The sequence below is a fragment of the Mirounga leonina genome, unplaced genomic scaffold, assembly GCF_011800145.1.
Source record: "Mirounga leonina isolate KUSES-001 unplaced genomic scaffold, KU_Mleo_1.0 Mir_125, whole genome shotgun sequence".
Taxonomy (NCBI): domain Eukaryota; kingdom Metazoa; phylum Chordata; class Mammalia; order Carnivora; family Phocidae; genus Mirounga; species Mirounga leonina.
The window spans coordinates 52985319-53001944 of record NW_023270305.1 but is presented as its reverse complement, the minus strand read 5'-3'; the positions used below and the strand labels follow the sequence as shown (position 1 = coordinate 53001944).

The 16626-nt window shown below is 43.5% G+C and overlaps 1 protein-coding gene across 5 annotated transcripts in view; it reads right to left on the bottom strand.

The window, feature by feature from the left end:
* Positions 1–5461: 5461 nt before the first annotated feature.
* Positions 5462–16626, bottom strand: part of BCL11A (BAF chromatin remodeling complex subunit BCL11A) — a 99848-nt gene continuing 88683 nt past the window's right edge. For 2 of the 5 annotated variants that reach the window (XM_035001496.1, XM_035001497.1), the window contains one exon: positions 13375–15479. In XM_035001496.1, the coding sequence (XP_034857387.1) occupies positions 13459–15479 (2021 nt within the window). In that variant the 3' untranslated portion in view covers positions 13375–13458. Of the gene's footprint in view, positions 5731–13374; positions 15480–16626 lie in introns of those variants that run through there. The other 3 variants (XM_035001498.1, XM_035001499.1, XM_035001500.1) reach the window with 3 other exon arrangements.

Sequence of the window (16626 nt, the reverse complement as noted above, 5' to 3'; positions counted from 1 at the left end):
TGCTGACTCAGAGATTGGCACCATTCGCTGGCCTGGACCATAACGCCCAGGAGTCCATCCGCAGTACATCATCCCGTCAGAGGGAAACGAGAATGGACTCTCAAAGGACCTGAAAAATAAAAAGAACTCCACAAATTAGGCGTAGAGGCTACAGGCAAATCCATGCAAAGGGGATTCCTTTAAAGGGAAATCTCTTGTGTTCAGAGTTCTGAGTTTTGAGTGAATTTCTGAGGCAGAGGATTTGCATTTTGATTTTTCCCCTTCGTGTGGTGAGGCAAGCAACAGGTGAGCACCCGGGCCCTCGGAAACAGGAGCGTGAGCAACTCTGCAAACCTCAGAGCCCGTAGGAAGGTAATCTCCGCGTTCCTCTCAGCAGGCTTTCTCTGTGTCTGGGGGAGAGGACAAGACAGCCCCGGGAGAGGAGCGGAAGGGACCCCGATGTCAGCAGAAGTTGCTCGTAGGCAGTGCCAGTTCGGGAAATTCAAGGGACTATATCACCAGGGGGGAAAAATCCGGCAAATCACTTCCTCTCAGACCATCCTCAACAGGGATATTTGATTGGCTGTTGCTCTGTGAGACATCCCGCTGTCCCGCTCCTATTTCAGGGATGACTTTGTTGCTGCCCACAACTGCAGCCCTGTCAGGCCCCGGGGACATTCGGAGTCAACCCCTGTCCATTCAAAAAAGGGAATGAGAATCAAAGGATGGCTGGCGAGAAAAGAAATGGCAGCAGAAGAGCTGAAGGCAGCAGATCTAATAAAGGGTGAGGCGGGATTTGTACATCTCTGAACAGAGGCAGGAACCCCTGATCGAAGGAAGGGGCAAGTGGGTAGGATTTCATCTTGCACAGAAAAGAACGCACGGCCTAACTAGCATGTGAAGGCGAATAATCCTCACCACACAGAGTTGTATACCCGTTCAGTCGATCCTCCCTGCCGTTCATTGCTGTTACACCACTTTTGAACTCAAAATTAAATATCCCCAGTAACAAGATTCAGGTCATGCTATTGGCTATTTGGATTCTCTAACAGGATGTGATGCGGCCTTGAAATTCAAATTAAGTGGGTGTTTCTCTTAAATCCTGTCTAGAGAATGGAACAGATTGTGAAATCTATTTAAGTCATTCGAGATGAATTTGGTTTGATGAGTAGCTCTTTTTTATGCCCTTTTAACTTTAAAAGCTGTCTCACAGCAATTCTCGGTCCCTAAGTTTATTTCTACCATCGGTGGGGTGAATTAAAGGAGGAATGCTTCCAGGTAGTGACCTAAATGTTCTCTGCCATCGGGATGCTGCTTAGAAACCCTTGAAATATGGGACATGCTCACATGCTCCCCACCAGGACTGGCACCACAACAAGCTTTTGATTTTATTCTTAAAACCTTCCGTAATGCACACTTTTCTGCCGCTCTTGCTTCTGAATTTAGTAGGTCACAAGGGAGAGATTTGCCGCTTGAATTCCTTTGCACGGGAGCTGGAGACTTGAGTTCCAATTCTGACTCAACCACTAACTGTGTGATTTCGAGCTTGGCTCTCACTTTTTTTTTCCCCCCCAGGCTGTGTGATCTTAGATCCTTCACTTAATCTTTGGGACTCTGCTGCCCTGATCTGTAAAATGGATGATTTCTGTGGTTCCTTTCTGCTGTAGTCGGTTCTTGGCCCACCTTTCTAGAATCGCTAGGAAAATTGATTCTATCATATCTATAAAAGTGTTCCATAAGCCTTAGGTATTTTCTGGGAGCATTCTTAAAAATATAAAGCCAGGGGAAAAGTAATGTGATTTAACAAGAAGGTATCTTAATTACACTAAGATAGGAAGGAAAACAATTACGTTTCTGGATTTTGCTGGAAGTGTGAAGTACTCTGTCTTAATGTAACCCTGGGGGAGTGCAAACTGAGGAGTGCTGTCTCTGCTAGAGACTCAGAGAAAAGAAATAGCATTATTGTTTCCCTGTTGGTTAAGAACTCGGACAGAATGGATCGTTGAAGAAGAGGAAGGTGTGCTTGCAATATTCATTGTTTCTGAAATTCCAATTCAACTTTATATTGACTTCACAGCCAGTATGTAAATTCCTCGAATCTGTTTCCTCATGCTATATCCCAAAAGGAGCCAAAGCTATATGGCATGGAAGAAGAGAAACAACAGCCTACAAAATACTTCAATTCTTTTTTTTTTTTCTTTTAGATTTTATCCATTTAATTGACAGAGAGAAAGAGAGCACAAACAGGGAGAGCGGCAGGCAGAGGGAGAAGCAGGCTCCCTGCTGAGCAAGGAGCCCAACGCAGAACTTGATCCCAGGGCCCTGGGACCACGACCCGAGCTGAAGGTAGGAGCTTAACCAACCGAACCACCCAGGTATCCTCAAAATACTTCAATTCTGACCCTCTCTACCACCACTTCCTGGAGACACTGATTCTTGATGGAATTCTTGATAGAAATAAACATTACTGAAGGGAAACATGTTAATGTTGATAATCATCTTCTTCAACATTAATCTCAACTAGCCCTCAAAAAAAGGAAAATCGTGTCAGTGCACACAATACTTGAAAGATATTCTTCACCTTTTGCAAGGCTTGACTCTAATACAAAAGTTGTTGAAAACTCCAAGCAAAAATGCCAGGGAAACATTCTGCCAAGGTTTGGGGCACTCGGTTAGACCTCAGTAGAATCCAAGTTTGCTTGCCTTGCCTAAATTTTTCTTTAAACTACCACCAGTTTTTGCAGGAGCTACTGAGTCTCTGCCATCATGGATTCAGAAGTCTAACTAGACTTTTTTGTTTAGTGTGACAATCTGGACAGACCGCAAAATTAATGTTCATAGACCAGGCTTGGGAGGGTAAGAACAATGTCCCATGTCTGGTCCCCACCCTCCCAAGCACCCGAGACTGTGTCCTCTAATCCGTGCTCAGTACCTGCTGGGCAACCAATTAATCTCTCTGCAATTTGAAGTTTCATTCTCAGGAGAGGGCACAGTGAGGACCCCGATCAGATTTGTCAGTCCCTTCTTCAGCTTCCACCATTCACGGATAACCACGACCTTGACATATCGCACAGGGAGATGTCTTCCCAAATCATCAATCCTGTGTGGATTTTCAAAAGTTCTAGCCCTAGCACAACACCATCATTTCATAATGAATTTCATAAATGAACTTTTATTCTCTTCCAACTGAAAAAGATATGGGAGAAAGAGATGGTCTTTTCTTTTTTTTAATGAGATGTCTTTTTTTTTTCCCCCAAAAGGGGGAGGAAGAAAAGATATCCTTTACCCACACCCTCTCTCCTCCCCCACCCCCTCAAAAAACAAAAATCCCACTTCTAGAGATAGCCATGTATTTATAACGGATCCACTTATTTACAATTACCCAATAATTTATAATTACCCATTTACTTTCTGACTCCGAGAAGAAAAAAGAGGTAGAGGCAGAAACGTAGACCAGAAATGAAAGTGTAGTGAACACCAAGTGCAGTTACCAACCAAGGCCGACCTTGTCCAAAAGAATCTTAATTGTTTGCTCTATCTCAGTCGGGTCTCCTTTTGGAAATGGTGTCACTTTTTGGAAGTATCAGCAAGGAGCTTAGCACATTCAGGGAGGATGCTGTCACAGAATCCCTATTGGTCTCAGGTTTCAACAACATAAAGGCAGAGCATGGGGCAGGGAGAATCTTTCTCCAGGAAATAACTCTTGTCTGGAAGCCCCATCCCACCTAGGTGAGAGGAAAAACTCATCAAGGCCACCTAGTCAATCAGGGTTGTTTATCTGTCCTGGAAAAGACACCGGGAAAAGACGGCAAGGAGGGACCCTTGCTCCAACCTCCTCCTGCAGTGCCCACGGCTGTTGGTAGAAAGGGACAATTTTGCGTGCCCTGACCTATGAACATCCTTGATCTGTGTGTGTGTGTGTGTGCGCACGCGCACGCCATACGTGTGTGCGTTTATGAACATTAATGACTTGTGTGCTAACACAGGGAGACACTCTCTTTGATCAGTTATAGAGTTCAGTGAAATCAGCTCTGGACTAGACACCAGAACACCTGGCTTTCCCCCCCTCCCTCTCATCGTCCTGGCCTGCAGCAAGCCCTTAACCCTGGCGAGCCTCAGTCTCCTCACCCACAAAGTGGAAGTTGTGAGATCTGTCCCGACGATGATCAGATGAAATAATGTTCATGAAAGCACTGTATAAAGTAGAAGGCAGTACGCTACTGTAAGAAGTCATTATTTATGATGAATAAGCAGGAAAGAATCCAGATGCCAATTATTTTGCTATCTTCTCACTAGGCTAGGTAATCTAGCCAGAGGGTAGTGAGTGGGTAAGATTTTCCCCACTTACGTTCACAGCCAATATGTAAATCTATAATACACAGGTGTCTGAGTTCTATTATTTATAAACCTATTTTAATATGCTATATTGTTTCTAGTTCTCTTCTGGTTCTCCAGGCAATAGAAAACACCAAATTGAGAAAAGTTCTTTGTAAATTAACTGGACCAGAAGGGATTTTTATCACCTGTTTGTAGAACTAATTTATTTGTGTCACTGATTTCTGAGGAATGGACGCCACGATCACAACTGTGTGTTCTGATGGGAACCTCCTTCCTCCCACAGTTCCCTCCCCCGCCATATAAAATCTGCCCCAAATTTCCTAATACGAGTAACGTAAGTAATAAAGAAGTTTTATGTGTGTTTGTTTGTCTGTATTAAGATATATTTGCTAAAGGTTTGGGAACCTAAAATTAGAATATTTAATAAGCCACTACTGACATTTATCACCTTCTTTGGGATTTGCCACTAACCCCGTGACGTTATCTTTCTTGAGCTAAATTAAAAGACAAATTCAAATCCTGCTTGGTAGCCACCAAAAGCATATATTTGAAAAACAGAATTCAGCGTGCCATATTATGCATTATTTAATGGTATGCAAATTATAAGTCAGACAGTTAGGAAAACCACACTTCAGCATTAATAAACAGCAACACTACTACTACATTAATTATGATACTGCTATGATTTATTCCCAAGTTTTGCATTTTGATTCTCCTTGAAAATTTATGCCATCTGATAAGCAGTAACCTCTTTCCCCTCCTACACCTCCTACCCATTCCTCAAACCTGTTCCTCCTACGCACCCAATGGATGTCTGCAGGAAACGGGTACAGAAACACAAAGGCATAAGCAGCTGCATTGTCCCATAAGCATTAATAATTAAAGAACAAGCAAACACCACCTAAAGCTCCAACATTTATTGTGTCAATGTTAAGCACACTTTTTAAAAGACAACATAGAATGTATAGAAACAAGGGGTTGGGGGACTCATGCTCATTTCCACAATACGGGTCATTAGGTTGGCTGGTTTTAAAAGGGCCAGGACGCTGCTCAGGACAGCGATGGTCCAGGCGCCCTCTGCAATGGGACTGATTCACTGTTCCAGTGTGGGTCTGTTTTTTTGTTTTTACTTTTTATCAAAAAATATAAATAAAATGGCACTGCAGGCCCGGGCAGGAAGGACTCTGCAGGACTCTGTCTTCGCACAACGGCTTCTTGGAGGCTACTGTCGGGAAACACCACAAACTAGCAGGATGACAGACCACGCAGACCTCGGCTGGGCGGCTCTCGTCCACCCCGCCCCCGGGCGCTTCAGATTTTCTCAGAACTTAAGGGCTCTCGAGCTTCCATCCGAAAACTGCCACACGTCTTGAGCTCTCTGGGTACTACGCCGAATGGGGGTGTGTGAAGAACCTAGAAAGAGGTTGGAGACAGGGGAGGGGGAAAAAAAAGGACAGGTGTGACTTGGCCCAGTGATTTTCTGTTCTCTAACCAGCTTTTCAAAACCGTCACTTAAATTCACCACAGGTTGAGCCACTGGCATCTTAAGCACGAGTTCAAACTCAGTCCCCCCCCCCCCCACCTCTGACCTCTGAGTGCCTTTCCCATGCCTCCCTCCCTGCCTTCCCCCGCCAGGGACCCAGACCCGCTACCCGCTCCTATGATAGTCCTAATAAACTGGGGACACACCTGGAAGGAAACACTTTCCCTTACGACTGAGAAAACTGAGTAGGAAACAGCCCTTGGGTTGAGGAGAACAGGGGAGGGAGGGGGGCAGGGGGACATTTCCTCAAAATAATAATAAAATTATAAAGAAACAGAAACTCAAAACTGATGTAAAAGCAGCACAACGAAAACATGAAATGTCATCAAGTTCAACGTCAAAGCAGCCAACGATTTACAAGAGGCGAACAAATCTCTGAAGAGGAAACCAGAACCCAAAATAGTTGCTCCCAAATGGCACCAAAAACTGCCTGTAGTTTCTCTCAAACATGCAGTTTTCTTTTCCTTCTTTTCTTTTTGGTAAGGGGGGAAGGCAATGGTGAAGGGAAGAAGGGAGTGGTTATTTTCCTCCGGGGTTCCTCCCTTGCTGTGTACATTGACTTGAGGCGGCAGAGCTGGGAGTCCGGATGTGCCGAGGAAGAGGGCTACCACTGTGGCATTCCAGGGCTCGTTGCCGTGGCGACCCGAAGCCGGGGCCTGGGGCCTCCTCCTCCCCGACTTGGCGCCGCAGGAGGCCCAGGGTCTGGAGCTCAGCTGCTCTCCCGAACTCCCCCTGCGCAGCGGAGACCCGGACTGAGGGGCCTCCCGTGTCCAGGTGGGTTCTGGGGAACCCCGTTCCCAGTCCAGCCCTGTCACTGTCGTTGAGGCCCCTCTAGCTGATACCCCCACCAAACCCCTTTGTCCGACCTGCTACCAGTACTGAAAACCCTAACAGACAAAATACAGCCTGGGCATGTACCCCGCTCACCGTTATTGAAAAGCACAACAGCCCAACCCCCTGTGGGCTTGGGGGTGGGGGAGTGGGTCCTGCATTAGAGGATTGACTTTGGGGAAATCGTTTAATTTGCCTTTTCTGCTCAATCACAAGGACCTGATATGCGCTCCCTTTAAGTAGTCTTTGCCACTTTACAGAAGGAAAAAACAGTATTTGGATCAACCATTGGAGTTGTGTTCAGGCAAGTTTCAGTTCTTAAGTACAATGACCCACGTGAACTGAATTGGTCTCCTTTCCCGTTTGAAAGGGAGGAATTAATTGCATCCCATGACCATAGATGACACTGGGAAACAGAGAGAGAGAGAGAAACAGACCCATCCCCCTAAAGGCTAATTCACTGGCCATGTGTTTTACTAAATGAAACAGAGGGCTAATGGGATGACAAGATGACAGCAAGCAAAAGTGCACACCCAACAACCCATGTCTACCATTCGCAGCTATAGAAGCCCTGAAATAAATGTACGTAATCCCAATTCTGGCTATGTGTCCTGATGTCCATTTCTCTAAACATGGGTTCATTTATTCTTAATTGGGAAAGCTGCAGGGCCTTAGGAGACACTTAGGAAAATTTGCTAAGTGCCTCATGCCTTTTTAAAAAGTTAACAGTCTTTCAAAGAACATTTCTCCAAGCAGGTTTAAAGAACACTGCCAATCCCATCCTCACACTGGCAAAATTCCCACATTTCTTTTTCTTTTTCTTTTTTTTAATGGGAAGTTGTCTGAAAAAAGAAAAGAGAATGGGATGGGTACATTCTTGAACACACCAGGCCCGGGAACGATGGAGTAACAGAATCATAATGAAGGACACACGACTACAACACAGTCATAAGAAATCATGTTTGTGTGTGCGTACAGAGGGCGAAAGAGGCTTTAAAAAAAAAAGAAAAGAAAACACCGTATTTCCTCCCTCATGCTCTGAGAGCAAAGTGTTCAAAGCAGGACAGGATGGGGCCTGAGGCTCCTCAACACCTTTTCAGGAAAGCCTGAAATATCCCAGTACCCTTTAACAAACTTTTAGTGTCTGCGAATAAACCACCTCATTTCCTTATTGCTCCAAATGAAATGATATCTGACCCCCACTGCCACTTCCTTTCAAATTCTCACCTCACGCATTATGAACATATACAGTACGTACTCATTACATATACAAAAATGGTATTTAAATAAACAGTTCTATCAGAGAAGGCCCTGGGAAAAATTCAACTACTTCACACTTCCTGCCATGGCTGGTACAAATGAAGAAGCAAGTGTTCACCCCACTTCTTAGCCACCTTTAAAATGTATTGGCTTCAGTCCTTTTGTAGGTCCTAAACAAAGAGAAGATGGGAAACGGTCTCAGGATAGAGGCAGTCCATGCACTGGGAGGGTTTCTAAGTTAAAATCTGTGAGAAGTAGTATTTGCTGTCCTCCTGTTTATTAAGTTGTTCTCCAAATGAAGATAGAAGGGAACATTTAAGCGTTAAGAGTTCACGTATGTAGAGGACATTGCATCAACACATCAGGGGTATCACATAAACTGGAGAATTCTGAAAAAATGTTAATATCCTTAGTATTTCCTCATTTAAAAAAAATATCATGAATTTATCCTCAGTTGGAAATGTTTTTTGTTATTTTGCATTAAGATTTTTAATTTTGGGGTTCCGGACACAGATGCCATTTTTAAGTTATATTCCTGTTGCCTAGGTTTTCAGGCTCCTATTGTTCACTCAGCTTCAGAAATAAGATTTTATAAGAGGGCTTCAATAAGTCAGAAGACTAAGTACCCTGAAGAACGTGTGTCCCAATAAATTTATTTAACTTCGGGACCATGTAAATCAAACATAATCCGTGATTTATCACCAGATGCTTGCACCCCTCCCCATTCCCCATTTAAGAAATTTGAACATACAAGTAAGTATACAGTATCCACCATTAATTCTGTCTGTCAGGACGCAAAACCTAATTATGCTAAGAGCATCATATACTGAAAAATTAAAATGAACACTGTATACAAAACCTGCACAGCTGCACTCATAGCTCCTAATAAAAGAGTAATAGGGGACACACAGCGGTTTTATGGACATTTAATATGGTGGAGCGGAAGTCACCACATCTAAAACCGGCATGGCCCTGGGGAATATTTCTATCTTGCATAGTATTCTGGATTCAGTTGTGAAGTAACCTAATTCAAAACACAAATACCGCCTCTCAGTTCACTGCCAATTACCAAGTCCTGCAAGAAAAGTCCATCTCATCCCAGCTCCTACACCCAGCCCCAAATCCTCTCGTACGGGATTCCTCTCTGCCTTCACTCCCTGCTTCCCACCCAAACTGGCTTTAAAAAAATATACCTACTTTCTGTGTATTTTAGAAGGATAAAACTATTCTTGCCTCAGATAAAAGGCATTACATGAAAAGGCCACCTCACAGGCACCAGGGCATAAGACCTAAGCAACAAAAATGCTACCACAAGAAGACAACAGAACAGCTTTTGTTTGGGTTTTTACAAAAAGAAGAACAACGTTGTATCCATTCATCTACACTGGGGACAGGGAGACAGTATCACAGAAGTATGTGTTTTAATAAAGCAAATAGATGCTGCAGCATGCAGTATTTGTAAAACTGACAACACAGATTTCTAAGGAGGGGTTTTTATAAGGGACCTAACCTGCTTTCCAAAGACTATGTTTCATCTCATAAATCTGTTGGTTGGGCAAAAGATCACTGAAGGGTATTTCACCCCCTCGTTTGCTATCAGCCAGGAACACACTAGAAAAGCGCCTAAAAGATCTGTCCCATCTCTGGTCCCTAGGATCTCAGAAGCACAAGGCAAACCACCATCCATCTCAGGAAATCAGTGGCTGATTCCAGAGATTTGCCACATCTGGCTAAACTACTGGTTACTTCTCTCTCTCTCTCTCTCTCTCTCTCATTAACCTGATGCTTTTGTTTCTGGATTTTTATGGGGAGGGTGAGGTTATTTTTGGTATGAAGAAAGACTCATATGGAAACAAAAGAGCTGATTTTTTACATTATGTTCTAAGAGCAGGGAAGGGAGAATAGAAAAGAACTTTCAGACAACAAGAACAGCAAAAAATCCAAAGGAAATAAAAGTTTAAGATGCTATTACCAGTAAATTTTTCATTTATATCTGAATAGATTATCGTTAAGAGATGAAGGGAAAGTTTTTAACATCAGACTGAAAACACTTTCCATTTCTTGAAAATTATTCTAGAACTATAAAATCTAAAAACTATTTCCATGTTTTGAGATATGTCTATATTAATATAATAGGGTATATATACACTTTAGGGTATAATACACGCATCAAAATGCCCATAGAAATAATCCTGAAAAAGACTGACTGGCCTTCTCTTAAAACCTGTTATTTTCTTGAAAGTAATTTACAGAGTGTGTCAAATGAGGACACAAGAAGCTTACATTGTGTACTTTAATTTTTTTTATTTTTTTCAATAAAGGGACAAAATGGGTGTATGAACAGGTTAATGCAGACAACTGCCAAAAAAACACAGACAGTGGTTTTTCCAATAGAACTTAACAAAGACCAGAAACAAATACAATAAAAAGCCAGGTTGTAATGACCTTTGGTCATCCAAATAAAAAAAAATAAAAACAAAGAAAAATAAAAGATCAAATTAAGTGCCTCTGTTTTGAACAGGGCACGTAAGCAATAATAAATAGTGACTCCCATAGTAAAAGATAAAATTTCAAGTTACGACAAACAGCTTTCATTACAGGAATAGAAAAGGCCAATAACAAAATATTCTGCATTGCCATTTACAAAAAAGTATTGACTAAAGCGGGCTTTCTCTTTAATATGCTTTGCATATGAAATTCTTTCCAATCTAAATATAAAGCACCATTTAGTTTTTGGCAATGAAAAAAACTGCAAAACATTGTTTTTGTTTTTTTTCCTTTTTTTTTTTCTTTCTTTCTTTTACTGCATATGAAGGTAAGATGCTGGAATGTAGGGTGATAGAAGGAAAGGGACAAAAAGCACACTACATAACAAACCGACGTTATTAGCTTGCAGTACTGCATACAGTATGGCAGCAGGAAAAAGGAACAAAAAAGGATATGTACAACCCCTATGACAGCCATCCGTGTGACATTCTAGCAGGCTCCCCCAAACCGCCATTATATGGCTTCTCATCTGTACAATGTCACACTTGTTTGTTTGTCTCTTTTTGTTTTTTGAAGCATACAAATAATTTGCACTATATTATCCTGCCAAATTAAAAAAATATACTGTGGCAGCCTGTCTTTTTTTTTTTTTTCCACTACCAAAAAAGGTACATTGATACCTTTTAAGAGAACAAGCAACAGTTAAAAATACAAGCTTCAATATAAATACTATAGTGCCTAACACTAGATGAACATTTAATTCAAATACCATTCTAGAAATACAGAAAAAAGACCATAAATGTGTTTTAGCATAGGAATCAACATGAGTGTGCATTTTCCTATATTTAAGTACTATATAATCTTAAACCTTTCCCCAATGTATGTTTTTTTTTACAACCTGAAGAGCGGTGTGTATCCAAGGCATAGAATTTCCACTACCATTTTTAAATGGATAACAAGTCTTGTAACACCACCAAGACAATGGAACCCTAAAATGCAGTTCCCCCCTAAACATAATGAAGTGTTTTTTAAAAAAATTCTTTTCTTAACATTTATATTTAAAAAAGTTTTGTACAAAAAAATCCTTGCACTGTAGAAGCGAAAGCAATCATTCATTTCTATGTTAAGTGTATTCTGTTTTCCATTCACAGCGCTTGCAATGTTGAGTCCGAGTAAGTAAGCTCATTAGTCAAGTAAATGGCTGGCAAAGTTTTTTTTTTAGTTTTTTTTTTAAAAAATGCTCATCAATGAGATTGTGTTCAATTTTTTTTTTTTTTCAGCATTCTTGCAACTTTTCCCTTAAGTATAGACCTGTAAACTGGGAAAATTGTACAGTGCACTTAATTGTCCTATCTGAGCAGGTTTATTTTATACTCAACCTCTGTATCTCTGATTAGAGAAAAGATACAGATATTACAGGCAGAGTCAAGTGCTATTTGAACACCAACTGGGGCAGATGCTAGCTTAATAAAAAAGAAAAAATTAAAAAAATAAAATAAAAACAATGAATCCTCTTCCATGTTAACACAAATAGCACACAGTGTATGGAAAAGAAATGAAGTACAACTTTTAGGGAGCACAGACATATATACTGCTACTCTTAAAATTCTTTCTCTTCTTTTTTAAGAATGTCACATTTAAACACAAGTCTTAAGAATTCATAGTTAATCATCATCGTATCAATATTAGCTTATACACCTGTTCTAGTTTAAAATGGCAAATAGTACCACGTTGTGCTAAAAGATCACATATTGTTTTTTTCCTGTTACCCTCTGTCAAACCTTATGGTCAGTCTCTTCTTTTTAATATGGTCTACGAGGTCTTAAAGTTTATCATTTGATTGTCCCTTTGACAACCAAGTAGATCTGGATCTATTTCTTTTGGTGCCAGAATTTTTTTAGACAGACATTATTTAAAACAAGTTATCTTCATAAAATGAATTCCTTACTAATGCATTTAATTGTATTCCAGGGCTTTTGCACATTTCACATTCAATTTAATCATCATTTAAAAAAAATAAAACTTTGGGCAAAACAGCCCATTTCTTTTAAGCTCTCACCAGGAGCAAAATAGCGTTTATACTGGTATAATCAGTTTTGCTTATAAGATTAAACTAAAGGGAAAATGATGATTAACTAGGACATAATGGGTCATATTTTTTAGGTAGCCATTGTTGTGAGAAATACAATATAGAATTATATGCTAGGTCCTAAGGTTTCTTACCTCACCCAATGCTGAATTAAGCTACAAGTTTATAACAAGTAGAAAGAACCATCAACGTGGTTTTAATAGATCCAAGGCACTCATATTTTAAAACCAAATGATAGAATAAGCTTGTTTTGTTTTTCTGTTTATTTGTCAATTCAAGGCCTTTTTTCTTCCTCTCCAATTGATACATTTAACCCTTTAGAGACAGACATTTAGCTCATAGAGATTTTGTGTCAGTGCTGTCTATTCTGTCTATAGAGGATTAACCCAAAGACTGTTTTTCCTCCTCACGTTATAAAATAAAACTGTACATGATATGTATTACAGAACGTATGCAGCATGGTCTTTTTCTCTCTCTCTCTCTTTTTCTCTCAGAACGGAACTGGAAACAGCAACATGTTTGCTCAGCAACGAATCGGGGACAATTTAAAATAGCCGTAACATACCATACATGCTGTCTAAGTTTAAAAAAAAAAAAAACATACACAACATGTAAATTATTGCACAAGAGAAAGGCTCAAAGTTTGCGTAAAATGCAATAGTATTGCCCCATACAGATCATGCATTCAAACGGTGAGAACATAAAGGAAAAAAAGAAAAAGAAAAAAGAAAAAGAAAAAAAAAAACAGGTGTGCTGGTGACAAGCACTCTCATATTCTTAGCTTCCGTTACTTCTGTTTGTTTGTTTGTTTAATCACGTGGGACTAGAAAAAAATCCTACGGGGGGAGTGGGGCTGGAGGGCGATGGGGGAGGGGGGGTGGTGAAAAAAGGAAGTGTCAGGTGGGAGTGAGGGAGGGGTATTAATATACCTCTATTCAGTTTTTATATCATTATTCAACACTCGATCACTGTGCCATTTTTTCATGTGTTTCTCCAGGGTACTGTACACGCTAAAAGGCATCTTACAAATTTCACATTTGTAAACGTCCTTCCCCACCTGGCCATGCGTTTTCATGTGCCTGGTGAGCTTGCTACTCTGGGCACAGGCATAGTTGCACAGCTCGCATTTATAAGGCCTTTCGCCCGTGTGGCTTCTCCTGTGGACAGTGAGATTGCTACAGTTCTTGAAGACTTTCCCACAGTACTCACAAGTGTCGCTGCGTCTGCCCTCTTTTGAGCTGGGCCTGCCCGGGCCCGGACCACTAATATGGGGCGTGCTCCCTCCACTTCCCGTGCCGCTGCGCCCCGAGATCCCTCCGTCCAGCTCCCCGGGCGGCGTGGAGAAGCGCAAGCTCCCGTTCTCCGAGGAGTGCTCCGACGAGGAGGCGAAAGGCGATTGTCTGGAGTCTCCGAAGCTAAGGAAGGGATCTTTGAGCTGCCTGGAGGCCGCGTAGCCAGCGAGCCACTGCGAGTACACGTTCTCCGTGTTGGGCATCGCGGCCGGGGGCAAGTCGAACTCCTTCTCGAGCTTGATGCGCTTGGAGAAGGGGCTCAGCGAGCTGGGGCTGCCCAGCAGCAGCTTTTTGGACAAGCCCCCCGAGGCCGACTCACCCGGGGAGCAGCCGCGGCCGTTAACAGTGCCATCGTCTATGCGGTCCGACTCGCCGGCCACCGAGTCTTCGTCGCAAGTGTCCCTGTGGCCCTCGGCCTCGGCCAGGTGGCCGCGCTTATGTTTCTCGCCCAGGACCTGGTGGAAGGCCTCGCTGAAGTGCTGCATGGAGCTGAGCACCATGCCCTGCATGACATCAGGCAGGGCGCGGCCCTCGTCGCCCACGCCCACCACCGCGCCCCGCGAGCTGTTCTCGTGGTGGCGCGCCGCCTCCAGGCTCAGCCCGAAGCCGTAGTCCACCCTCTCGCTCTCCGTCAGCTCCTCCTCCTCCTCTTCCTCCTCTTCTTCCTCTTCCTCGTCGTCCTCCTCTTCCTCCTCGTCCCCATTCTCCGGGATCAGGTTGGGGTCGTTCTCGCTCTTGAACTTGGCCACCACAGACTTGAGCGCGCTGCTGGCGCTGCCCACCAGGTCGCTGGTGCCGGGTTCCGGGGAGCTGGCGGTGGAGAGGCCGTCGTCGGACTTGACCGTCATAGGGGACGACTTGTGCATGTGCGTCTTCATGTGGCGCTTCAGCTTGCTGGCCTGCGTGCACGCGTGGTCGCACAGGTTGCACTTGTAGGGCTTCTCGCCCGTGTGGCTGCGCCGGTGCACCACGAGGTTGCTCTGAAATTTGAACGTCTTGCCGCAGAACTCGCATGACTTGGACTTGACCGGGGGCTGGGAGGGAGGAGGGGCAGATTGCAGAGGAGGGAGGGGGGGCGTCGCCAGGAAGGGCGGCTTGCTACCTGGCTGGAATGGTTGCAGTAACCTTTGCATAGGGCTGGGCCGGCCTGGGGACAGCGGTGGGCTAGACGTGTTCCCTGCCAGCTCTCTAAGTCTCCTAGAGAAATCCATGGCGGGAGGCTCCATAGCCATTGGATTCAACCGCAGCACCCTGTCAAAGGCACTCGGGTGATGGGTGGCCAGGGCCATCTCTTCCGCCCCCAGGCGCTCTATGCGGTGGGGGTCCAAGTGATGTCTCGGTGGTGGACTAAACAGGGGGGGAGTGGGTGGAAAGCGCCCTTCTGCCAGGCCGGAAGCCTCTCTCGATACTGATCCTGGTATTCTTAGCAGGTTAAAGGGGTTATTGTCTGCAATATGAATCCCATGGAGAGGTGGCTGGGAAGGACATTCTGCACCTAGTCCTGAAGGGATACCAACCCGCGGGGTCAGGGGACTTCCGTGTTCGCTTTCTAAGTAGATTCTTAATCCATGAGTGTTCTGTGCGTGTTGCAAGAGAAACCATGCACTGGTGAATGGCTGTTTGCAAGTTGTACATGTGTAGCTGCTGGGCTCATCTTTACCTGCAAAATAATACAACACCAACATCAATGTTTAATCACAGAGGAGGGCGTTAGCAACTGCTTCTTTATGTTTCACCTCCTGCCTTCCCTGCCCCCCAGCCCTCAACCCCACAGGCCTAAGCCCTAACTGACCTATTATTGCCCATGCCTACATTGGTGCCCGGCACATATTGGTGCCCAATAAATAGTTGTCCAGTCAGTCTTTCTGCCATTTCATTCAGTTCTAAGAATTTTAAATCCAATCTCCAAAGCAGAAAAATCTGGACCAATACAAGCTTAGGAATGAGGATCCCTACATTCTAGGGAAACTCAGCAAACATCTGAGCTTCCCAATCTTTCGCCAGCTGTGGTTTGGGGTAAGCGACTTCATCTCTGTGCCTCCGTTTCCTCATTTGTTAAGTGAGGGACTTGGACAAGGTGACCTAAGGGAAACTTCTCTGCTTCCTAAATCCCATCGTTCTATTCTCCCCTGGGTGGCAGGTGAACTTTCTAAAGAGGCAATCATTTCATAGAGATATCAAAAAAGAGAAGGTCAACTCATTACAATTCTCTATGGCCCTAGAGATGCTTTTAATCTTAGCCTGAAACACACGAATTGTTGATATTGTTAAAAATGAGAAGATACTCATAAAATAATTCCAGGAAGAGAAACTAGCAACCTTCTCACATCCCAGCCGGCGTGAGGATCAGTGAGTCCCAATCCTGGTCCCACAACACCCTACAGGGACTCCCGTTTTTATCTCAAGGGATGGTGCAAAAAATCTCAAAAGAGAAATTTAATTCGGATTTAACCAACAGGCCGTATCGAATCTTTAGGAGTTGTCCCCCAGTCAAACAAATGCAAGTCTGGAGAAGTTAGGAGGAGGGGCTGGTGCCAACTTAAGCAGACACAGCATCCTAGTTTAAGAACAGTTAAAGCAGCCAGCACCATGACGGGCAGCAGGCTGAGAAATGCTACACTATCCTCCTCCTCATTATTTTGAGAGGCTAACAACGTGAACCAAATTATACAACATCCTGCGCCCTCGGCTGAGCCTCAGCTCCAGTTGAGAAAGAAACAGAAAGATACAGTTCAGCTAGTCAACTCTTTGGCCAGTAGCCAAGCCGTCTGGAGAGGGGCCCTGCTTAAGTCACATTATTTCTCTCT